We start from the raw sequence: 18,679 nt of genomic DNA, 5'->3' as shown, positions 1-18,679 counted from the left end.
CACTTCACAGGTGTGCCCCGTCAGGTTTAATAAGTGGGATTTCTTGCCTTATAAATGGGGTTGGGACCATCAGTGGCGTTGAGGAGAAGTCAGGTGGATACACAGCTGATAGTCCTACTGAATAGATTGTTAGAATTTGTATTATGGCAAGAAAAAAGCAGCTAAGTAAAGAAAAACGAGTGGATACCATTACTTTAAGAAATGAAGGTCGGTCAGTCAGCCGAAAAATTGTGAAAACTTTGAAAGTAAGGGCTATTTGACCATGAAGGAGAGTAATGGGGTGCTGCGCCAGATGACCTGGCCTCCACAGTCACCGGACCTGAACCCAATCGAGATGGTTTGGGGTGAGCTGGACCGCAGAGTGAAGGCAAAAGGGTCAACAAGTGCTAAGCATCTCTGCGAACTCCTTCAAGACTGTTGGAAGACCATTTCAGGGGACTACCTCTTGAAGCTCATCAAGAGAATGCCAAGAGTGTGCAAAGCAGTAATCAAAGCAAAAGGTGCTATAGAATTCCACATGTGTTAATTCATAGTTTTGATGCCTTCATAGTCATGAAAATAAAGAAAACTCTTTGAATGAGAAGGTGTGTCCAAACTTTTGGTCTGTACTGTATGTCCATTCTGACATGGATTAACCCAACTGCGTCGTCTGGTCTTCTCCCTCCCTCCCTCTTGGCGGCAATAGATTCTACAGGCACAGCGTTTTTTAGCAAACCCAGCACCTCACTCCCCCTCTGGTATAACCCCTAGCACAGTGCTCATTGTTGTCCTCCAGGCGGGACAACTGCACATAAGGGGTTAATACCGGCATCGTGCTTCGGCTCTCCAAGGAATATGCTGAGAAGGGAGCTCAGAAGGCTCCCGATCTCTTCCACGGGCTGTCCTCTTCTGCCATTCTGCACCTTTTTCGGAGCGGACACGGGGCGCGCCGCTCTGGGGGGGGTTAACCGCCATGCGAATTGGCCGGCACCGCTTCGGTGCTGGCCACGATGTGACTTGCCTGCCCGCGCTGTGTCCGCCAGCTCGCGGGATGGAGACACCGCTTCCACCTCCACATAAATGAGCGGCACCTAACACATTGCCACCCCTTTTGGGGGCGGACGCTGGGCGCGCCGCTCTGGAGGGGGTTAACCGCCATGCGATTCGGCCGGCACCGATTCCCGCTGTGTCCGCCAGCCCGCGGGATGGAGACGCCGCTTCCACCTCCCCAGGAATCTTCCTGAGCGGCACCTAACACATTACCACCCCTTTCGGGAGCGGACCATGCATTTGGTGCTCCGGCCGCGATGTTTTGTCCAGCCCGCACTGGTGTCCCCCCGACCCGCGGGTGCACTCCCAGTCCGTTGCCGGGCGCATTTTTCGTGCTGCTCTGGTCTCTGTGGCCAGCCGATGCAGGGGCTAGCAATGCCCTAATCGGCTGTGCGCAGGGGCTCTGTTCGCCGCAAACTTCGTCCCCTGAGGGGGGGGGGGGCACTCTGGCGCAAATTCTTCCCGCCCTGCTCCCCCCTCCCCCAGAAGCATGCTGAGCCCGCCCCGGTCCTAAAAAATTGCCTTAACCCTTTCATGCCCAGCCACCTCTTTAGGCCGGCATATCTGGGCATCCACCCCTGGTGCACGCTGGTAATGCAGAGGATTTTAACCCTTTCCTGCCTCTTGTGCGTTTGAGGGCGGCATTGTATTTAAAATAAAAATAAATGTGTGCCATACGGGTCCCCCTCCTCAGCCCTCACTGCCGCGGGACCAACCTGTCTGTGTGGTACTACACTGGGCCATGTCCTATCTCGGATAGGGAGGACCTCTCATTCCCAATCCACCCTCCAGGTCGTTTGGTTGATATTTCTCCACCTGCGCAATCCAGTGAAGGACCACTGCAAGATCCCAATTCGTCCTCCGGGGCCGTTTGGTTGATAATTCTCCACCTGCTCAATATAGCGGAGAACCTCTGGAATTCCAAATCCACCCTCCAGGGTTGTTTGGTTGATAATTCTCCACCTTCGTACATCACGTGGAGGACAGCTGAAGCATTCCAAACCCACCTTCCGGGTCGTTTGGTTGCTAATTCTCCACCTGCGAAATTCAGCGAAGGATCTCTGCAGGATTCCCATTCCGTCCTCCGGGGCTGTTTGGTTGATAGTTTTCCACCTGCGCCATACAGTGGAGAACCTCTGGATTCCCAATCTGATCTAAATATAGTTCTCTCAGAGTTCCAGTCTTATCCCTTTGTGCCCTTGGGGAGACATCTCTCTCCGGCTCCTGTCCTAGAATGTAGTTTTTTTCTTGTGGCTCTCATCCATCAGACGGGTGTTTTCGAGTTGGGGGTGCTCTCTTGCAGAGAACCCTTCATGGGTCTTCACAAGGATAAAGCGGTTCTCTGGGCCATTCCTTTTTTCTCCCGAAGGTGGTCTCTGTCTTCCACTTCAATGTAGGAATTGCCCTTCCTTCACTGTCCCTCTCCTTCACTCCCTAAGGCAGGGATCACGTCATTATTGGCTACGTTATTATTGGCAGCCTCCAGTCCCTTCCGGCGTACGGAACCCCCCTTTTTTGTCATCCGGAGGTTCCACGGAAAGGATTGGCGGCCTCCGAGGGGCAAATTGCACAATGGATTCGGTCTGCAAATGTCTTACCGTTCCGCCCTTCAGTGTCACGGCTCGCTCCCCTGAGCAATGGACGCTTCTTGGACTCTGAGGCATCGCGCCTCGGCTGCGCAGTTGTGTAACGCGGCTACCGGTCCTCCTTATACAAATTCACAAAGTTTTTTCCAGGTGCATTCTTGTGCATCTGCGGCCACTGCTTAGCCCGCAGGTCTGTAGGCGGCAGTTTCTTAGCTACCAGCAGGGACGCTTGCTTCCATGGGTCTGTGGTTTTTCCCTCCCCGTGGACTGCTCTTGAACGTCCCACGGTTCCTGTGTCCCCCAATGAATATGGGCGAGAAAAGGAGATTTTTGTATAACTTACAAGTAAAATCTCTCTCGCTCTTAATTGGGGGACACAGCACCCACCCAGTATTGTTGTTCGTCCACAGTTGTGGCTGTTGCTGGTTAGAACCTGGTTCGGTTCTTGGCATGGTTGCTGTTCCACGTTTTTTCGTTGGTTTACTTCTCCTACTGCTTCTCACAAACTGAAGCTCTCTCTCCAGGCTGGAGGGGGTATAGCTGCCAGGGGAGGAGCTAACAGCTTTTACTAGTATCAACGCCTCCTAGAGGACATGGCTATACCCACGGTTCCTGTGTCCCCCAATGAAGAGCGAGAAAGAGATTTTACTGGTAAGTTATACAAAAATCTCCTTTTCTAACAGGTGCTGGCAGCCTGCCTGTTTCTGAAAGGAGCATACTTACCTGCTCCCACTTCTCCATCTTCTGTTCCAGAGTTTGTTTTCTTTCTCCCCGGGATGGTCACAAGATACTTAAACAATGCAAAAAATCATGGGCATCACTGTATCCAAAAACGCCTGTACTATGAAAATATTTATCCCATACGGCGAATGGCATAACAAGGGAAAAAAGTAAAAATGGCTGATTCTCCATTTTTTTCATTGCTTCACTTACCCAAAAAAGTTGAATAAAATGTAATTAAAAAGTCACACACACTCCAAAATGGTTCAGTTTTGCTGCATAGGGACCTAACCCGTGAAACTGTTGGCGGAATAGTTTTTTTCTTTTGTTTGTTTTCTTTTTTTTTTTCAATTCCACACCATTTGAAAAAAAAATATTCTGCTTCCCACTCCATTGTATGCCATATTATAATAGTATAGTATACCTCCTCCCGCAAAAAACAAGCCCTCATACGGCTGTGTGAATAGAAAAATAAAAAAGTTATGGCTCTGTGAAGACAGGGAAGCAAAATTAAATAAACCTCAAGTATCCAAGAGGTTAAAGAGCAGTTCTTCATTTTGTGCTTTGCAGTTTACCAGCCAGGTCCATTAGACTAGATGGACACTTCTAGGCACTCTGGTCAGCTCTTCCTGCATCCAGGTGCAATGGGTAATGTTTTTGGGGTAGTTTCCTTTTCCCTTTTTTGTGTAATGTTATGCAGAAATTGAAATATCTATATAGGTTTGTCAATAGTAATTTCTACGAAATGGTTTGTTTGAAAGGTAACCTGCGAGAACCAGTGTGGTGAACCTGCTGGTATGAGCGACACGGTGCGGTGTCTATTTGTGTATGGTCACTGTATTTTACACACAAGTGCTTTTTTAAAGGCGGCTTATTACTTCCAGCCTTAACTGTCGATTTACATCTAAAATAATGCTACTAGTATGTAAAGGGATGTTGCATTACACATGCTAAAGCTTTACTGCTTTTAGTTCTGCATCAAAGTCTTGGCTTTCAAGTCTTTTGTAACATAAGTGATTGTTCAATAAGAAGCTAATGTTAGCAGAAAATATATTCATTTCTCTCCCCGTACACACATACTACCGCTGCAGAGGAAATGCCAGAGTGATTGGTGATTCCTGGTCCCCCTCCTGAGACCCCTGGAAAAAAGTAGATTTCACTCAGATTGGACTCAGGGAATTAATTGGCTTTAAAAGATGCATGTACTAAAAAAAAAAAACTTCTGGTCAGGAAGATATATATGCCAGGAGAAACTCCTGAACGTACACGAAGGCTTAAGTGGGTTATTCACCCCCAGGACATTTTCTACAGACAGCCCCAACCCCCTCATGACCACACTTGTGGTGTTAAAGGGAACCTGTCATCAACTTTATGATGACCTCCCTGACGGCAGCATAAAGTAGTGACAGACGCGCTGATGTCAGCGATGTGTCACTCATCAGCTAATAGTAAGTGGTTGCTGAGAACCGGCATCATAATCATTGCAGCCCAGGCCTGGAAAAGAGTCAGATCTACCGGAGAAGAGTCCTGGTTATTCCTCATCTCCTGCTCTCACCCATCTGCTGATGATTGGCAGTTCTCTCCCAGAGAGAAAGGGAGAAAACTAGGTAGAAGACTGTCAGTCATCAGCAGGTGGGCAGGAGAGCAGGAATTCATGAATAACCAGGACTCTTCTCAGGTGGCCAGGACTCTTTTCCAGGCCCAGTCTGCAATGATTGTGATGTTGGTTCTCGGCAACCACTTACTTTTAACTTAGAAATGACAGATCTCTGAAATCAACTCGCCTGTCTCTACTTTATTCTGCTTTTAGTATGGACAGCATAAAGTTGATGACAGGTTCCCTTTAATTATAATTATCTGATTTCCCCCCCCCTTCACTGCTTCGCGGCTATGCAGGTCCCTGGTCCCTGTGTGTCAACATCTTTTTTGACTCTGGTTGCAGCAGTCGTGATCCACGTCAAAACAGATGTTGAAACACAGGGACCTGCATAGCCAATGGAACAGAGATGAGGTAAGTATAATTACCACCGTGGGTCTGTTCACACTGGGGGATCTGTAGAAAATGTCCCGTGAGGTGAATAACTTTTTTTTATTTTTTTTCAGTTGCAATTTTCTGATTTCTTTTTATTTCTTTTTTAATTTTTTTTTTTTCTTTGGAGGGGCAGTGCACTGGTTATTAGGCAACACATGATCTCTGCATTCACTGCAGTCTCTATATATATATATATATATATATATACACATCACTGATAACAGTAATCTAATAATGATAACTGGCGAATATATTACTGTTCATGCATCTGAGCCCCCTCTGTACAGGGAATCCCCTGTGCATGCTTTTAGTGCAACATCATTCAATATGAGCGCAGTATTCATCAATTTCTACTGACTGCGTTGCAAATGCATACTTCTGAATGGTAGCTCAGTGTTGCAGGAGCATCTAATTAAAGGGCTACTGACAAAGGAGCCACAGTATTTATTACTTGCCTCGAAGAATAATTTCATCATGGTAGGTTAGAACTCTTATTTCTACAGTCTGTTTCTATCCCCTCTGCTTGATAACACACAGAGTACTCTTGCTGGAAAAATGTTTTCGGACACATTCACGATCCGCACGTTATGTGCGTTGTCCTCTTGATTGCTTTACGATAATTGTATAACATGCCCTCTTAAGGGGTAGTTGTAATTTTCTCCTATTGATCTAAACAGAGAAAAATCACAATATTAAACAACCTATGAAAAAATTATTCAGTGTAAAATGGTCATGCAGTTTCTTAACCCAGTTTAAAAAAAGAAAAAACTTCCCATATCCTGGTCAAAAACTGCATTACTAAACAGGGTACGGATTCAGTCATGCTTACGATAGCTGAAGTCAGAATGTACTGACCTAGTTCACCATGAATGTCCGAGTTTGCATTTTCCATTGTGGCAGACAGGGAATCTTTGTTTTATGTAATATATGCTCTTTGATGTTAGTTCACAGGAAGTTCCTGCACGGTGCAAAGATGTATGTATTACAGATGCATGGCATTTCATTGTTTTCTTTTTATTTGTCTGTGACGGAACATGTAATTGTGAACATCAGACCATTTAATATCCTTATTTTTTACTTTAGGAAAGAAGAGCTCTGGAGAGACGAATATCTGAAATGGAAGAGGAACTTAAAGTAAGTACTGTGTTTGAAAGGCAGAATGTCCTCAATAAACACCTTTATTTTGTAGGATGTGATGGTTTTTCAAAAGTCAGTTAAAGGGGTTATCTGGGGTTGTCTCCTCAGGATAGGTCATCAACATCAGATCGGCGGGGGTCCGACACCCGGCACACCTGCCGATCAGCTGCATGAGGAGATGAAACGCGCAGTGTGCATGCGCAGTCTCCCATCTCTCCTCATAGCTCTGCTGCTATGTCTATGGCAAAGCAGCAGCAGAGCTGGAAGGGAGATGGTACGTGCACACTATGTGTTCCGTCTCCTCATGCAGCTGATCTGATATTGATGACCTCTCCTGGTAACTGCACATGCACGCAGCTAGTAATAAGCATTATTAAACTATCGTCACTGATGTCTAATAGTTTAATGTAAATAATGTTTACATACAGGTCCCCTGGCCTGTGTGCGGGTTCTGCGCTGGAAACATGGCTGCTGATGGAGAGTTCTGTCAGTCAGTAGCCTCCATTCATTAATACGCGGGATGGATTTCGCCTGCTCTAGTTCCCCTGTCTGTCCCCAGTATAAGTGAATAGAAGTGATGGAGAGTTCCATCCATCAGCAGCCATGTTTCCAGCGCAGGGGACCGTCAGGTAAACATGGAAATATTAATTAAACTATCGGACATCAGTGACTATAGTTTAATAATGCATGTGCTATACCAACATTTTTGCAGCTATTAATGTACACTGGCCAACCCCTTTAAGCTTTGGGAGCAAAAAACACACAACACAATCATTTCTCTTTTTTACATAGTGAGATGATAATAAAGGGGTATTCCCATCTGGGTCATGGCATAACCACATGTTCTGTCTCGAATGTCCAATGTCCAGTACGTGTAAGTTTCATCCCTGGGACCTGCTCCTATCTCAAGAACAGAGCCTTGACTCATGCCCACCGTGAATGGAGAGGTATCTTGTGGATATGCTATAACTGTCCCAAATGGAAATACCTTTTTTAAGTAGGGCCTAAATGGCTCATGTTCATGGCAGACCTGGAGGGCCTTTGTTAGGCCCCCAGCTGCCTTGGCAAACCATCGGCACTCTGCAGTTGCACCACAGGGGCACCGATGAGCCTACAGACGGAGCCCTCTCTATAAAACCATCTAGGTGCTGCGGTCAGTATCGACTGCAGCATCTGAGGGATTTAACTGCTGGGATTAGAGTTGAATTGGATCCCAGCTGTTGTTGCTGGGTATAAACTGTAATACATTTTATGCTGCCAGCATCTGAAAGGGTTAAAACTAAACTGGTTTGCTGTAGTCAACAAAACCAATTTCTCTGATACACCTTTTAAATACATAAAGTGCAATTCGAGTTAGTATATTTAAACAGAACCTGTCACTTTGTTCATGCTGCTCTTTTTAAGGTGGTATGTAGAGTTTGGGGGCATAAGTGTTTTTACAGAGTTGCACTATTGAACCCCAGCACGTGCTCGGTCTAAAACGACAGGCGTTGGGAGATTGTTCTAGTAGTGGTTCCCTTTTGTTCTGCCCTGCTGAGGGCTGTGGAGTTGGTAAGCTAAAGTTCTGACTGACTCTTGCATTTTATCACACTCCGGCTTCTTTATAAATGGCCAATAATTTAGTAATACATTTCCTGTAGTCAAATGGTAAGCAGGCTACTTAGTTAGAACTTTAATCATATTTATTGGAATACAGTTGCTGAAATTCCTGACATTTTCTAAATTCCTGTAAGTAAATATGCATTACACTATGCATATAATTGGAAAACACGGTTATACACTTAATAATTGTAAGGCAGTTAAAAGCAGTATATGTATGTCCTGGAAATGCAGAGAATCATGTGCAAGTCAAAATAGGAATAAAAGAAAAGTGTAGCTGCTATATTCAGTGCTTGCCATGAAAGGGTTCTCTGGGAAGGAATAACTTTTCACAGGATCTACTGCTATGGAAAGATTCATACTTACTGATATCTGCACTTCCGGTCATGCAAACAGGCTTCCGTGTGTCTTGTCTTCCAGTCTGAGGGTTATTGCTTCTTCTCCACCATGGGCATGATCATTTGCCCCAATGCAACCAATTACTGGATTCAGCGGTGACGTCTTCATAAGAGACATATCACTGCTGAAGCCAGTTATTGGCTACAGTTGAGCAGATGATCATGCCCATGCAGGGGATGAATTAAGCAAACTGCGGACCGGAAGATGGACACACAAGAGCCAACACACAGGACCAGAGCAGCGGGGAGTAGATATGATCCTTTTCATAGCAGAGGTGGGCTGCAGGCACCTGTAAAAAATTATTTATTCTGGACAACACCTTTTAAGGCTGACTTCCTGTTCTGTCTAGAAGTGCCGAGATGACTGCAGGTATGCCTATTCGTGATCTTTCTCCTCTGGACTTTAGAGGATGAACTTACTACTGAGCATGTGCAGCACAGTTTCAGGCGCTGTAACGAAGAGCCTTGGAGCAGCATGAAGATAATTAGTATGAGAGACAGGAGAGAACAGATTTTCTGTCAACACTAAAACCCTGCTTATCCCTGTTTTATAGTGTAGGGGACAGCAGAGGTGAGAACTGTTTACCTATCAGCACTAGAACACACTGCTTATCACTTTTTATTCTATAAGGGACAGGTGAGAACACAGGAGAGGGGAGAACAGATTTTATATCATTACTAGAACACCCTGCTTATTATTGTTTGTAGTATAAGGACAGGAGAGAACATACGAGAGATAAGAACTGATTTTCTATCACCACTTGGACACTCTGCTTATCCTGGTTTATAGTATAAGGACAGGAGAGAACACAGGAGAGATGAGAACTGATTATCTATCACCACTAGAACACCCTGCTTATCACTGTTTATCGTATAAGGGACAGGAGAGGTGAGAACTGATTTTATATAATCACTAGAACACCCTGCTTATCACTGTTTATAGTGTAAGGACAGAGGAGAACATATGAGAGATGAGAACTGATTTTCTATCACAACTAGAACACCCTGCTTATCCCTTTTATAGTATAAGGACAGGAGAGGTGAGAACTGATTATTTATCACCACTAGAACACCCTGCTTAGGCTACTTTCACACTTGCGTTCACAGCGGGTCCGTCTGGTACCTGCACAGACGGATCCGCTCCTATAATGCAAACGCTTAGATCCGTTCAGAACGGATCCGTTTGCATTACCATGAAAAAATAAACAAAAAAAAAATATATATATATTTATTATTTTTTTTTTTTTTGTTCATGATAATGCAAACGGATCCGTTTTGACTTTACATTGAAAGTCAATGGGGGACGGATCCGTTTGAAGATTGAGCCATATTGTGTCAACTTCAAACGGATCCGTCCCCATTGACTTACATTGTAAGTCTGGACGGATCCGTTTGCCTCCGCACGGCCAGGCGGACACCCGAACGCTGCAAGCAGCGTTCAGGTGTCCGCCTGCTGAGCGGAGCGGAGGACAAACGGTGCCAGACTGATGCATTCTGAGCGGATCCGCATCCACTCAGAATGCATTAGGACTGGACGGATCCGTTCGGGGCCGCTTGTGAGAGCCTTCAAACGGAACTCACAAGCGGAGCCCCGAACGCTAGTGTGAAAGTAGCCTTATCTGTATATTTCTACCGACTCCGCCCAAAAATAGCTTTGACTCCACAGCTCTGGCCCTTCTGCAGGTGACACACTCCCAATTTAAATATCACTTTAAAACATGCTGGATTTGGTGCAGATTTTCTGTGCGCATTCCACTACGAGAATCCACATTTATCCAAGTTTACGTTACAATATATGCAAAAGGAGTTTTTAAGACTCTATTTGCATGTAGGAGTTTGCACAGTTTACATGCGGATTTTTCAGCAGCCGTGTCTGAAACCAGACTGATCACTCCTGAACTGCACATCTGTGTGCCAAAACATGTATGTGCCTGTGTGCATCATCCTTGTAACTAATGCACCCTGCCCAAACGACTACTTAATCTGTAATTTACTTAAATTACATGAAGTACCCTGAAGGTCTCCATACACATTAGAGGAACACTGACTGCACCCACAAATTTCAGCAGGACTGACCTTTTAATGTGCATGGGGTTGTCTTGTTGCGCCCACATGCAGAGCATACATGTGTACAGAGGAGGGATTGGTAAGGATGAATAGCTTCGTGGTTTCAAACACAGCATTTTCAGAAAAATGTTTTGAGCCAAAGCAAGAAGTGGATTGAAGAGTAATTAAAATATAAAGTGAATATACTTACTACTTCCTGCAGGATACACGTCTGGCTCTGGCTTAAAAAAAAATGGCAGTGGTGTTTTTTCTATTTAAAAATAAATAAATGTGGTGTGTGCAACCCCATAGGGGTTATCTGACTTGAACATCTCCTGAGTGCTCCTTAATGTGTTAAAATGATAAAAGATCAGATGCCTAACTGTCTAATCCCCCACCATTTCCAGCACTGCTGTTCCGGTCTGTGCCTGGAGCTGTAATATAGGCATATACAGCACATGACTGCTGAAGCCAATTACTAGCCTCAGTCTTGTGCCATGTGTTGTTGAGGCCAGTGAATGGCTGCAGTGGTCACATGCTGTATACTGCAACTTCACTGCTGCATCCTGTGAACACAAATTGGAGGTGAACCCCTTTAACCACCTCCGGACCGCCTAACGCAGGATCGCGTTCCGGAGGTGGCAGCCCTGCGCAGAGTCACGCATATATGCGTCATCTCGCGATGGGCGAGATTTCCTGTGAACGCGCGCACACAGGCGCGCGCGCTCACAGGAACGGAAGGTAAGAGAGTTGATCTCCAGCCTGCCAGCGGCGATCGTTCGCTGGCAGGCTGGAGATGTGTTTTTTTTAACCCCTAACAGGTATATTAGACGCTGTTTTGATAACAGCGTCTAATATACCTGCTACCTGGTCCTCTGGTGGTCCCATTTGTTTGGATCGACCACCAGAGGACACAGGTAGCTCAGTAAAGTCCCACCAAGCACCACTACACTACACCCCCCCCCCCCCCCGTCACTTATTAACCCCTTATTAGCCCCTGATCACCCCTGATCACCCCATATAGACTCCCTGATCACCCCCCTGTCATTGATCACCCCCCTGTCATTGATTACCCCCCTGTAAAGCTCCATTCAGATGTCCGCATGATTTTTACGGATCCACTGATAGATGGATCAGATCCGCAAAACGCATCCGGACGTCTGAATGAAGCCTTACAGGGGCGTGATCAATGACTGTGGTTATCACCCCATATAGACTCCCTGATCACCCCCCCTGTCATTGATTACACCCCTGTCATTGATCAACCCCCTGTAAAGCTCCATTCAGACGTCCGCATGATTTTTACGGATGCACTGATAGATGGATCCGATCCTCAAAACGCATCCGGACGTCTGAATGAAGCCTTACAGGGGCATGATCAATGACTGTGGTGATCACCCCATATAGACTCCCTGATCACCCCCCTGTAAAGCTCCATTCAGATGTCCTCATGATTTTTACGGATGCACTGATAGATGGATCCGATCCTCAAAACGCATCCGGACGTCTGAATGAAGCCTTACAGGGGCATGATCAATGACTGTGGTGATCACCCCATATAGACTCCCTGATCACCCCCCTGTAAAGCTCCATTCAGATGTCCTCATGATTTTTACGGATGCACTGATAGATGGATCCGATCCGCAAAACGCATCCGGACGTCTGAATGAAGCCTTACAGGGGCATGATCAATGACTGTGGTGATCACCCCATATAGACTCCCTGATCACCCCCCTGTAAAGCTCCATTCAGATGTCCGCATGATTTTTACGGATGCACTGATAGATGGATCCGATCCGCAAAACGCATCCGGACGTCTGAATGAAGCCTTACAGGGGCATGATCAATGACTGTGGTGATCACCCCATATAGACTCCCTGATCACCCCCCTGTCATTGATTACCCCCCTGTAAAGCTCCATTCAGATGTCCGCATGATTTTTACGGATGCACTGATAGATGGATCGGATCCGCAAAACGCATCCGGACGTCTGAATGAAGCCTTACAGGGGCATGATCAATGACTGTGGTTATCACCCCATATAGACTCCCTGATCACCCCCCTGTCATTGATCAACCCCCCTGTCATTGATCAACCCCCCTGTCATTGATCAACCCCCCTGTCATTGATCACCCCCCCTGTCATTGATCACCCCCCCTGTCATTGATCACCCCCCTGTCATTGATCACCCCCCTGTCATTGATCCCCCCCCCCCCCCCCCCCCCCCCTCTGTAAGGCTCCATTCAGATATTTTTTTGGCCCAAGTTAGCAGAATTTTTTTTTTTTTTCTTACAAAGTCTCATATTCCACTAACTTGTGTCAAAAAATAAAATCTCACATGAACTCACCATACCCCTCACGGAATCCAAATGCGTAAAATTTTTTAGACATTTATATTCCAGACTTCTTCTCACGCTTTAGGGCCCCTAGAATGCCAGGGCAGTATAAATACCCCACATGTGACCCCATTTCGGAAAGAAGACACCCCCAGGTATTCCGTGAGGGGCATATTGAGTCCATGAAAGATTGAATTTTTTGTCCCAAGTTAGCGGAACGGGAGACTTTGTGAGAAAAAAATTAAAAATATCAATTTCCGCTAACTTGTGCCAAAAAAAATAAATTTCTATGAACTCGCCATGCCCCTCATTGAATACCTTGGGGTGTCTTCTTTCCAAAATGGGGTCACATGTGGGGTATTTATACTGCTCTGGCATTCTAGGGGCCCCAAAGCGTGAGAAGAAGTCTGGTATCCAAATGTCTAAAAATGCCCTCCTAAAAGGAATTTGGGCACCTTTGCGCATCTAGGCTGCAAAAAAGTGTCACACATCTGGTATCGCCGTACTCAGGAGAAGTTGGGGAATGTGTTTTGGGGTGTCATTTTACATATACCCATGCTGGGTGAGAGAAATATCTTGGTCAAATGCCAACTTTGTATAAAAAAATGGGAAAAGTTGTCTTTTGCCAAGATATTTCTCTCACCCAGCATGGGTATATGTAAAATGACACCCCAAAACACATTCCCCAACTTCTCCTGAATACGGCGATACCACATGTGTGACACTTTTTTGCAGCCTAGGTGGGCAAAGGGGCCCATATTCCAAAGAGCACCTTTAGGATTTCACAGGTCATTTACCTACTTACCACACATTAGGGCCCCTGGAAAATGCCAGGGCAGTATAACTACCCCACAAGTGACCCCATTTTGGAAAGAAGACACCCCAAGGTATTCCGTGAGGGGCATGGCGAGTTCCTAGAATTTTTTATTTTTTGTCACAAGTTAGTGGAAAATGCTTATTTTTTTTTTTATTTTTTTTTTCATACAAAGTCTCATATTCCACTAACTTGTGACAAAAAATAAAAAGTTCCATGAACTCACTATGCCCATCAGCGAATACCTTGGGGTCTCTTCTTTCCAAAATGGGGTCACTTGTGGGGTAGTTATACTGCCCTGGCATTCTAGGGGCCCAAATGTGTGGTAAGGAGTTTGAAATCAAATTCTGTAAAAAATGACCTGTGAAATCCGAAAGGTGCTCTTTTGAATATGGGCCCCTTTGCCCACCTAGGCTGCAAAAAAGTGTCACACATCTGGTATCTCCGTAATCGGGAGAAGTTGGGGAATGTGTTTTGGGGTGTCATTTTACATATACCCATGCTGGGTGAGAGAAATATCTTGGCAAAAGACAACTTTTCCCATTTTTTTATACAAAGTTGGCATTTGACCAAGATATTTATCTCACCCAGCATGGGTATATGTAAAAAGACACCCCAAAACACATTCCTCAACTTCTCCTGAATACAGAGATACCAGATGTGTGACACTTTTTTGCAGCCTAGGTGGGCAAAGGGGCCCACATTCCAAAGAGCACCTTTCGGATTTCACAGGTCATTTACCTACTTACCACACATTTGGGCCCCTAGAATGCCAGGGCAGTATAACTACCCCACAAGTGACCCCATTTTGGAAAGAAGAGACCCCAAGGTATTCGCTGATGGGCATAGTGAGTTCATGGAAGTTTTTATTTTTTGTCACAAGTTTGTGGAATATGAGACTTTGTATGAAAAAAAAAATAAAAAAAAAAATCATCATTTTCCACTAACTTGTGACAAAAAATAAAAAATTCTAGGAACTCGCCATGCCCCTCACGGAATACCTTGGGGTGTCTTCTTTCCAAAATGGGGTCACTTGTGGGGTAGTTATACTGCCCTGGTATTCTAGGGGCCCAAATGTGTGGTAAGGAGTTTGAAATCAAATTCAGGAAAAAATGAGGAGTGAAATCCGAAAGGTGCTCTTTGGAATATGGGCCCCTTTGCCCACCTAGGCTGCAAAAAAGTGTCACACATCTGGTATCCCCGTACTCAGGAGAAGTTGAGGAATGTGTTTTGGGGTGTCTTTTTACATATACCCATGCTGGGTGAGATAAATATCTTGGTCAAATGACAACTTTGTATAAAAAAATGGGAAAAGTTGTCTTTTGCCAAGATATTTCTCTCACCCAGCATGGGTATATATAAAATGACACCCCAAAACACATTCCCCACCTTCTCCTGAGTACGAAGATACCAGATGTGTGACACTTTTTTGCAGCCTAGGTGGGCAAAGGGGCCCATATTCCAAAGAGCACCTTTCGGATTTCACAGGTCATTTTTTACAGAATTTGATTTCAAACTCCTTACCACACATTTGGGCCCCTAGAATGCCAGGGCAGTATAACTACCCCACAAGTGACCCCATTTTGGAAAGAAGAGACCCCAAGGTATTCGCTGATGGGCATAGTGAGTTCATAGAACTTTTTATTTTTTGTCACAAGTTAGTGGAATATGAGACTTTGTAAGAAAAAAATAAAAAAATAAAAAATCATAATTTTCTGCTAACTTGTGACAAAAAATAAAAAGTTCTATGAACTCACTATGCCCATCAGCGAATACCTTAGGGTGTGTACTTTCAGAAATGGGGTCATTTGTGGGGTGTTTGTACTGTCTGGGCATTGTAGAACCTCAGGAAACATGACAGGTGCTCAGAAAGTCAGAGCTGCTTCAAAAAGCGGAAATTCACATTTTTGTACCATAGTTTGTAAACGCTATAACTTTTACCCAAACCATTTTTTTTTTACCCAAACATTTTTTTTTTATCAAAGACATGTAGAACTATAAATTTAGAGCAAAATTTCTATATGGATGTCGTTTTTTTTGCAAAATTTTACAACTGAAAGTGAAAAATGTCATTTTTTTGCAAAAAAAATCGTTAAATTTCGATTAATAACAAAAAAAGTAAAAATGTCAGCAGCAATGAAATACCACCAAATGAAAGCTCTATTAGTGAGAAGAAAAGGAGGTAAAATTCATTTGGGTGGTAAGTTGCATGACCGAGCAATAAACGGTGAAAGTAGTGTAGGTCAGAAGTGTAAAAAGTGGCCTGGTCTTTCAGGGTGTTTAAGCACTGGGGGCTGAGGTGGTTAAAGGTGTTTAGCCACTTTCCAGCTGGCAGTTGTTTTGGTCAAAATGCCATATGCAGTTATGTATGCGCCATACAGTTATGTATCTCCCAGCTTTACCAGTAGTATCAGTGACGTAAACATACTCGCCTGTTATCATGGGCTGCAAGGTGGTGGCGACCACTTCCTCTGGGTACCTTCTATTCTGTGCTGGCACTGAACAGTAAATGCCTGCTGCCAGTATCTGCGTATGCCCTGGATGCAGCCAGAGGCCTCCATTAGGACAGTCATGTATGCTTGTATGGATCATACTTGACTGTGTGTGGCATTTTGACCATCTCCATTGGGAACTAGCCAACCACTTTAAGATGTCCACACTATTTAGCAATGTCGCTGTTCTCAGCTATAGCATATAGAACTATAGTATAGGTTAAAGGGGCATCCTAGCTACACCGTAGACATTCACAGATATCATTTTAGATCTACTTGACATCTTGAAAAGTTTGTGTCCTGCATTATTTTTCCTTTCATCTTTATATATTTTGCAGCAATCAATCTCACCTCTGTCATGTCTGTTCTGATCCTTGCAGAACCTCCATCAAGTAAAACAGATACGGTCTTTGAGACAGTTAAATGAGCGACTGGTGGCTGAGAATAGAGCTTTGACCAGAGTTGTTGGCAAGCTCTCAGAGTCCTGTAGACACCTACAGTCTGTGGACTTGTAGTCTCCTCACCCTTGGCCAGCCAGGCAGGTGCCCTGTGATGACCAATTGCCTTTCAATATGGGTTCTTGCTAGTGCATAAGTGTGCCTGGGAATTCGCTTGTTAATTACAGTGTGGCTTTCAGCATGCAGTGCTTTTTGTTTGAAATACTTATCCCCAGCACAAACCCTTCCCTAAAATCTGGTGTCCGCTCACCTTACTTCAGTAAAATTTAGGCTCTTCTTCCATCTGTGTTGGGTCTTCCTCTATGAGGCTCCTTCGCAGATTCCAACATTTTCTCTTTATAAGAGAAATAGTGCAGTATGCAGCACTAATGTTCCTGGCCAGAACCTGAGTGACCCCATAATAAGTCCGTATGGTTTTTGGGTGCAGCTGGTGTCTGCCATTTGATGGATCAGGCACAGTGTTGTGGCCTCCATTATAAAGGAGATACGCCATTGTCGTTTTTTATGGTAGGCATGTGGAATTCTTTTTGCCACTTTGGGGGCGTTTAACCAGAAGGTGTGGATGCGGTAAAATGGAAGATGTTGCTGTAGCCATTGCTGGTATCCTTTCCAGTACAGCAACAATTGTCTAATGTGATTTCAATTTACCATAGCACACAACAGCTTGTATGTGCTTCTGGAGGGTGTCAGACCTGAAGATTGTGTGAGAGATTTTGGGGGACATTTTTCCGGGCTTCTAATCAGTCATTCTAGTAAACAAGATCGACTTTGGCTCCATAAGCTCCACTTTTTTCACCTGTTACATGGCTACTGAATCAACATATTCCATTATGTGTGTGTTTTATATAATACTAGGCAAGTTTTTAGTTGTTTCTAGAGTTCTCAACCTCAAGTGTGTAAGAATACTGATAATGGTTGTTTATGACTTGGCCTTGATTTCTCCATCACACATTATGTATAGCGGTAGAGTGCTTGTAGTTATTCCTGATCACCTATTCCAATATCTTGGCCTAGGATCTTGAGACTGTCTCACACCATTGCATCCATTATGACACCTGTTTAACACAAAATGAACTTTTTATTATCCAGCTTTACAGCTCATTATCTATGAAAAGAACCCCCTAGATCCCCATCTAAAAAAATGCAGTTGGATTTTTACCTAATTTGGTCTCTTTCTGAGGTCTAGTATATCTGTATATAGTTTGGTCTATGAAATGAAGGGGTTGTGTCACTTCAACAAATGGCATTTATCATGTAGATAAAGTTAATACAAGGTACTTACTAATGTATTGCGGTTGTCCATATTGCCTCCTTTACTGGCTGGATTGATCTCTCCAGGGATTACGACCACACTGCCACCCAGCAGCGGTGGTCCTCCTTGCACACTAGGAAAAAGCTCCAGCCTATGCGGACACCCATGGTCCTGACGACCAGAGAGGCCGACACTTTTTCCTATAGTGTGCAAGCACGGCAACTACTGCTGGACTGCAGGGTGGTCGTAACCATGGAAACGAGCAGTGTATAATGTGATGGGAAAATGGACAATATGGACAATCACAATACATTAGTAAGTGCCTTGTATTAACTTTTCTCTACATGATCAAAGCCATTTGCTGAAGTGACACAACCCCTTTAAGGATTTTTAAAAAAAACTTTGCTCAAGAGCTCATTTTGAAAAAGATGTCACCTCTCCTGACTTGTCTTAGTAACTGCTGACATTCCCCATATAATGCCAGTTTGGGATTGTGTTGTGCCGTTTATGAATGAACTGCCAGCAATTTGCGAAAAAATAAAGTCCAGTTGGGTGTTACCAGTATGGAGGCGTTCCTGCACAGTCTGACACTATCCAATCAGTGCTGCCAGTGGTATACTGTGCAGGGACACACTCTCAACTGGTAACATCCATTTGGACGTTTATACCAGTCTGTTGGCATCTCATAGAAGGAATAATAGAGAAATGGTGCAACACAGTCATAGGACTAGATGCTCCGGAATTGTTATTACATAGGGAATACAAGCAGTTACTGAAACA

The 18,679-nt window shown here is 44.5% G+C and overlaps 1 protein-coding gene across 6 annotated transcripts in view; it reads left to right on the top strand.

The window, feature by feature from the left end:
- The window catches only part of PPP1R12A (protein phosphatase 1 regulatory subunit 12A), a 127,574-nt gene that overhangs the window by 102,461 nt on the left and 6,434 nt on the right, over positions 1-18,679 (top strand). For 5 of the 6 annotated variants that reach the window (XM_040410432.1, XM_040410398.1, XM_040410408.1 and 2 more), the window contains one exon: positions 6,451-6,501. In XM_040410432.1, coding sequence (XP_040266366.1) covers positions 6,451-6,501 — 51 coding nt within the window. Of the gene's footprint in view, positions 1-6,311; positions 6,343-6,450; positions 6,502-18,679 lie in introns of all 6 variants that reach the window. The other variant, XM_040410417.1, reaches the window with a different exon arrangement.

Source organism: Bufo bufo, chromosome 1, assembly GCF_905171765.1.
Source record: "Bufo bufo chromosome 1, aBufBuf1.1, whole genome shotgun sequence".
Lineage (NCBI taxonomy): Eukaryota > Metazoa > Chordata > Amphibia > Anura > Bufonidae > Bufo > Bufo bufo.
The sequence above is the reverse complement of the archived record's forward strand: the minus strand, read 5'-3'. Positions and strand labels throughout refer to the sequence as shown.